At 41.4% G+C, this 7,293-nt stretch overlaps 1 protein-coding gene across 3 annotated transcripts in view; it reads left to right on the forward strand.

Annotated features, from left to right (window-relative positions):
• The window catches only part of SLC22A23 (solute carrier family 22 member 23), a 108,771-nt gene that overhangs the window by 76,489 nt on the left and 24,989 nt on the right, over positions 1–7,293 (forward strand). For all 3 annotated transcript variants that reach the window (XM_017738590.1, XM_017738591.1, XM_008637071.2), the window contains exon 6: positions 2,353–2,480. In XM_017738590.1, coding sequence (XP_017594079.1) covers positions 2,353–2,480 — 128 coding nt within the window. The remainder of the gene's footprint in view (positions 1–2,352; positions 2,481–7,293) is intronic.

Genomic DNA, 7,293 nt, shown 5'->3' on the forward strand with positions numbered 1-7,293 from the left:
AGGAAGGAGTGCATGCATTGGCTGTGGTTCACCAGGGATAAACTGCCTGCACACCTTGGAGCAGGAACATTGAGGGAGCTTGGTGTACACCTCCAAGGGAGAGAGGAAACAAAGGATGGAGTGGCACAAAGGGGTTGTGGCCATGCTCTGTTTAAAACAATGCAGCTGATGGGAACTGTAAACCAAAGGAATGACCCAAAAGGTGAACAAAAGCTAAACTTCACCACATTAGCTTGAAAATATGTACTACTTTTCACACCGCCACCTTTACTAATGATTGAAGTCACCCAAATTCCAACCTAAACATGAAATGACATCAACTGTAAGTTTACCTTTTCCTTTCCCTCAAAGAAAACATTATAAATGTAGCTTAACTGAGGAAGGAGGTCAGAGGAGACTTCACCTTTGCATCCTGGGACCATCGATGGGGTGTACCTGTCTCCTCTCTTATCGCCTGTTGTGTAAGACTCGAACACTCAGCAATACCAAGTGTTTCTTCAGGAAATTCAAAGAGCAAGCTTGTGTTTGTGATCATACTTTTAGTGCTACTTAGTCATCTCACAATTTAATGCATCTATCAATGGCTGTGTTATTCGTACTTTAGGTACTGGTGTGTGCTTCCACAGTCTATTTATCACCAGCAACCCAAGAACCTGCATTCCTGTTGCTCGATAAGTGACACTTTTGCATCTGGCCGTGAGAGTTACTGAATATGACTGGACTTCTACTCTGGCCATGAGAGTCCATTGGGTGCAACCAGACTTGGTGTGTTACACTGTTTGAGAATTTGTGACCATGGTGGTTCTAATTGAATGCGACCGGGCTGATGACCTGGACTCGAGGCAGCCCACGGGTTTTTAAGGATCCCGAAGGAACATCTCACTGCTCACACTGAGTGATGGAGTACCTGAAAAATGCTAGGCTTCAGCACTTCCAGTTTGAGAAACCTGCAGGAGCCAGTAGATAAAAGACATGTTTGTTCCCACCCTGTCATGCCCATCCTTGTGGCTCCTTTCCTTTCCCTTGGTGCGGGTGGTCATCATAGGACTTGTTGCTTGGAACCTGTAAGCAGACTGCTAAAAATCTGAAGCTTTTAGGCTAGTGGCTGGCTTTACCCTCTCCAGGGGCAAGCATGCAGAGATTTTGCATTCAAAAGGTCCTTAGTACTTCCAAAAAAATGCTTTTGCTTTACAAGACTTTCTGCTGGAGAATATGCCAAAGCATCTGTGCAGCACAAGGGGTAGTGGATAATCTGTCAAGCTGAATGGCTGTCATCATGGTTGTTATATATTTTTATTGGCTGATATCATTTAGATTGCAGTCTGCCTGATTTCTCTCCTTTTTATTTCTTCTTCCAAAAATACCTTCTCTGTCTCAGTTGGAGGTTTTGCTAAGGTGTCTTCCAAATTGTATCAACCCTAAGAGACAGTACAATAGTGGTGCAATTGACTGCTTAGAAGTATAAGAACTGGGGAGCATCCACAGCAAAGATCAGTGCTTTGTGCAGGAAATTTGAGGTTATATTACGTATATGAAGCTAAAAGTAGTTGTTAATTTTTTTTTTAGTGAAGTCTTTTTGAAGAGTAGTGAAAACGGGCTCTTAACGTGAAAAAAAATATACTTGGAGTGAGATCTGAGAGTTTTCATGCCTATAGAAGTATGGGAGGTTTTGGGGTTTTGTTCTAAGAGCTACATATTTCTTTTGGTTTCGTATTAAAATAAACTCATTTGGAAAAAAAGGAAGAGTTAAGCTCGTGAATCTGGTTAATATCAGCTCTTGAAAGAAACAACTGGATGGAAAGTGAACTTTTTAAACTGTGTGCATGTATATATTTTTAAGGCAACTCAACTAACATAATATTATCTTTAGCAGGGTAAGCTTATCATCCTAAGAAGTAATTCTTCTCTTTCATCTGTCTTTAAAAGAGAACCCAAATTACTTCTGTCAGCTGTTTTCTTTCTTTGGTCTGAATTACCATGTGCAAACTGCGCATCTCATTCACTCCCTTCTTGGCAGCAAATGTCTATTGCAGACAGCGCTGCCTCTTCATCTCACTTCTTTCAAGTTATATTAATGGACAGAGCACCTGTCCTATGTTACAAAATTCCAGTGTGTCATATTTCCATGTGATAGGATAGTTCTTCTATCATTTGTGAATCAGGGTAAAAGCAAATATCGCTAATTTGCACATTCCGAATCAGTTTTCCCTCTTTTTTGTTTCATAAGTTATTCTTCTGTATTTTGAAATAACTACATGGCTTCCGAGTGGGTAAATGAGCAGCTAAAACTCTACCAGTTCATCCTCTGACAGAAACCTGGAAGCAGTCCTAACCTGTTTTCCCTCTTTAAAGTATTTTCCCAGAGTCCCTTCGGTGGTTGATGGCTACACAACAGTTTGAGGCATCCAAAGAGCTGATCCTTCAGTTCACGCACAAGAACAGGATGAACACAGAAAGCGACATCAAAGGAGTGGTGCCTGGTGAGTAGGACAGACAACTACAAATCCCCCAGTTTTTTTCTAAAGGCTGCACATGGCATTACCACCCAGAATTAAATTATCTATTTATTGCCTGTAAATCATCTCATTCATTCATTCATTCATTCATTCATTCATTCGTATGTGCTTGAAAATCCATTCCAAACTCCAGCACTGTGTTAAAAACTACATGGCCTGTTGAACAGTCCTAGTAATTATAGTCTTGTCTTGCAGTGCCGTGTGTCTTTAGAGACATCTCTTGAAGAATTTTACCACAGCTACAAGAGTGCGCCTTCAGCTCTGTGTGCCTCTGGAAACTGTGTTTTAAGGAAGCTGCTTGCTGGGATCCTGCCCATCACCCAACACTTATTCTGTTGGTTTGGAGAAGCAGCAGCACTCAAACCCCCTATTCTAAAGTGCCAGCCCCATGGGAAACTTAAACCACATTACAGTTTCTCTTTAAAGCTTTGTTCCAAGAGCTGTTTTGCTTTCCTCTCCTGCGTCATCCGAGTGATGCTGCTTTAGGGATGGGGGGGGTTGCTGCAAGTAGCAGCGGTAAGGTGCAGTTTTTGCTTGAGAGTCTAAATTATCAATTCCTTGGTGTAGTGATGCTTTTAGAAAGAGCTGGATCCCCTCATCACCAGAACTGTCACTGAAATAGCCAAAATCCTGTCATGCAGGTTGCTTTGCAAAAGAGACTCTGTGTGTGTGTGTGTATGTGTGTGTGTGTGTGCGTGTGTGTGTCTAATCACAACAAAGGCAAAGAGTTTCTGGATCTTCATCTCACCAGTGCACCTGTCAGATTTGGTTCAGGCTCCCCTTTTCCTTCTCACAAGTTGACTCTGCCGCCATAAACACCCATTTTGCACTGTCACTTGCAATCTGTGTCAGACTACCCACTTATCAGAAAACGGTGGAAACATTTCTTTTTCTTCCCCCACTTTTCCAACCCTACCTGCTCTGACCCCAGGGGCTGCAGGAAAACCTCTGTCAGTATCTCTGCCAGTGGGTAGAAGTGATGCTTGTGCACTTGTCTGATCCTTGTCGAAGGTCTCTGGGGTAACTGCAGTTTCAGTCAGTCGGCATAAAAGGCATCAGTCAGCCCTGGAACAGGTTTCATCCAGGATAGAAAACTGTCACCATTAACATCAGTGCCTAATGAATGAAGTAGTCTCCATCAGCAAGGGATAAGAAGCCCAGCTCAGAATCTCTGGTATACATACCCAGGCCTTTGGTGTGATTTTTGGGGCAGTTGGCACACTGATGTTAATTAGCTGGCTTGCATCTAATTGTGTGTCTGGGGTTACGGTTCCTCAATCTGCATCACACAACATGGCTTTGCAATGTAAATACTATTTGTCTGGCAAAGTTCTGAAAAGCATTAGGGGTATGTGAGTGGTCACTAACCTGTTGATCTGCATGCCCCCCACTTCATTTTTGCAGGTCTTCCTCAGAATAAATGATGGACCTTTAGAAATGATGGATCTCCGAGGCAACAATTGGCCTTGGAGTTTCCCAACCAATTCCTAAATTTGGCTTTTGTCAGTCAGGTTCTTGAATTTGCAGATGAAATAAAATGTATTTTAGTGGAAAGAAAAAACAAATTACCTGAGTTTCCTCTAAGGAAAGTAATAAAGACACAACTGTGTGCTGGAGGGATTTATTTAAGCCATGTATAATGATATTGCCCATGGAGGAATGCTAAATGTTGAAATGGCTTTATGACTATTATTTGTGACTGATAACTTTTCCCAGCAGTTTCATGGTAGGAGTACACTCCTGTTTATGGAGGGGACTCCCTTTCATGTGAAAAAACAGCGTTTTTTCATGTCTTGATACTATGTATTATCTGACTGCAAATACATTTAGATATAGCAGTTGTGAGTACAACACCTTTTTCAATTTGTAAATTATTCAGAATATGGTTATTTCTGCCTCCTTGTTGTTGATGAGATTGTTTGGGATATTGTTGGTGTTTTTTGTTATTTCTTCCCTTGCTTTTTCTCTTTAAACTCTTTCTGCCGCCCCACACTTTAAGGCTTTTCTGATGCAACCCTGGAGCTGCATTTTTGCAAGGAGAGTAAGAGAGGAGCAGTATCAAAAGGATGAAATAAGATTAACTATCCAACTACTGAAAGAAGGACCACCTCTCTCATTCTGGGTGCATGGGGGTGTTGATGGTCTCAATGAGGACAGGAGAACACTAGGATTCTTGAATTAAGAATGTGATCAGGTTGCAGGCCTTGTGTCTTGCAGTGGGTCAGGAAGGAGGAGGACCCATTTCTCTGGCCTTGTGTGCTATAATAACATGCCCATAATTGCTCTAGCATGGAATGGGTAAAAAGCTGGTACTTGTCTGGGAGAAAGGATGCCATTGAGCCTGGTGCAGATATCTCTTGTTTTCCCTTAACTCCATTGTTGAGCTTTCCTATCTGTGTGGAGGGATTTCTGTTTGTGATTTGTTTTATTCTTTGTTTTCCATCTGAAAGGGCTGGAAACTGTTTTGCTCTAGTTAGGGCCCATTGTGTTGCTGTTTATTATTCCTCGCTGCATTGTTGTAACAGCCTCCTGTGATTGAATTACTCCCAATGCATTTAAATGATAAACTGCTCACTTGCAGTCCCTTCCAGCTGAAAATCTCACTGTAATTTTATTCATACATACCAGTCAAATTAGTGTATCCAGTATAACAGATCATTACAGGAGTTACGGGAGTTTCATATATACCTATTTTGGTACTTGATATGAGTTCCATAATAAAAAGAAGCAGCATTCGAGAGGGTGAAGTATTTCTGGGACGCAAGAAAATTTAATTTTTAATTGCTCTCTAAGCAATGAGCAGGCTGATTTTCCTTTCTGAAGAATCACACCATTTCCACTGCCTGCTGAAATCTTTTGCTCATCTATTTGGCTACGCTGCCCGTAGTGGAGAGTGCCACTAACACTCTGCAGGGCCTGTTTGCTCCATGGGGAGGTGGCCCATGTGTTAAGTTGGGGGAAAGAAAAAGGAAGCAAAATTTATCTGCTGTTTTTCACAGTCCTTTGGGTTGAAGTGGTTTGCCAATGCTCTCCTGGGAGATGTGTCTAAAGACAACAGCTAAAGTCCAGACAGTGATCCACCTGGAGCTGAAAGATCTGGCAGCTGCCATAACAACCCCTGCAAGGAGAAATGAGGGTGGGCAGCTGATGGGCAATGCCCAGCCAGCAAGGTGGAATGGGAGTGTGCTTACATGGGAAACAGAGTGAGACAAGGGATGTTGATAGGACTCTAGAGTGTTGTAAATTTACATTGCCCTTATCTTCAGTAGCCTGTCCCAGGGCAGATGTTGGTTGCATAAAGGGACCATTTTCCTCAGCAGCTTTAGGTGGCTTTATTTTTGAGTGCTTGGTATACCTTGTGATTTTGGGCAGGAATAATTTGATTTTGTAATGAGGTTTTTGGGTTTATGTGGTTGCATTTTCTTCTTTAATGCTTAAGAAACATAGGTGTGCTAATTAGACCTGGTTAAATTATCCATAGTATGTTTTTACTCAAAATTTCACCAGTTGGCTTTAAACTTTGTCCTCTTTTACAAATAAAAATTAAAATCTGTTTTTGCATCAAGGAAATTATTTTTATTCAACTGTGTGTTGAAATGACATTTTTAAAACAGGCTTGCTGAATTTTGTTGACAAATATTTCAAAGCATTACCTAAAAAGTCAGCTTCAATCATGAGCAAATTAAATATTTTGATAATATTAATTATATTTTCACTGGTTTTTCACTACCAGTTTCTCAGAAAGCTTCATCATCTCTTCTTTGTTTCCCTGTGGAACAAGAAACAAATGGACATTTCAGTCCAGCTGTGGGACAGTAATTTTGACCTTAGTGACATAAGTGCTAAGGAGGTATGAAGATTGTTTAACAAAGAGGAGAAAAGAGTGTTTAGTGGCATTGGAAATCCCAAAGCACCAACCATCCTTACACCTTTCTAGGGTGTGTTACACTTGAGCTGGCTTTCATTATTTTTATAGAATGCATCCTTTTTCTTTGTGTGGGAGTGAAGGGTCTGTTTGTTGTCTGGAACTGATTGTCTGCTGCAAGCTGACCTTGGCTGCACCAGAGCCCAAGTTTGCCATGTTTGGGTGTCCTGGGAAATGCTCTGCTTGAGACAATGCTGGATCAGCATCAGAAGCATCAGAAGACCTGATGATTCTATGGAAACCCACACCTGTGTGGTTCTCTTTGGCTTCCCCTGTGTGGGGAGACATTTCAGGTGTTCCTTAACGTAAAAATAACTGCTTGACCAGGCTAAAAAACAAAGCTCTCTTTTTGCTCTTCTCAGCATGGAAACACAAACCAGAGGTACTCCTGTGGGCAGAGAGGTTATAGCTGTTCCTCCCCAAGGCTCCTTCCCTTCTAAGCTTGGAGAAATAATATTGATGTAATCACAAAATGTGGGCAGCAAAGATAAAGCATCCAAATAGATGCCAGTTTAAGCACGCAGGACACAGCATGGAGAGGATGAAGGGGTACAGTGGTGATCAGTACTCTGTGTGTGTATGTGTGTGGATTGCAGTTAGGAAAGCTGTGGTTTTCAGGGAGTTTCCCTCTGTTGAAAAAAAAATAATTATCTTTCACCTTTTTTGCTGCTGAACAACATGCTGCCATGACTTTTCTTTAAACAAAAGCTATTTTTCTGTTTTGTTTTGCTATATATATTTTTTTCCTAAGCATGAGGCTTGGATCTATGTAATTATATGCTTTTTCCTTTTCCACTGGGTAAATAGCAGAGGGAAGGGTGAAAATGCATTATTTCTGAAAGTCAGTCTCTT

The sequence above is a fragment of the Corvus brachyrhynchos genome, unplaced genomic scaffold (genome assembly GCF_000691975.1).
Source record: "Corvus brachyrhynchos isolate BGI_N302 unplaced genomic scaffold, ASM69197v1 scaffold237, whole genome shotgun sequence".
Classification (NCBI taxonomy): Eukaryota; Metazoa; Chordata; class Aves; order Passeriformes; family Corvidae; genus Corvus; species Corvus brachyrhynchos.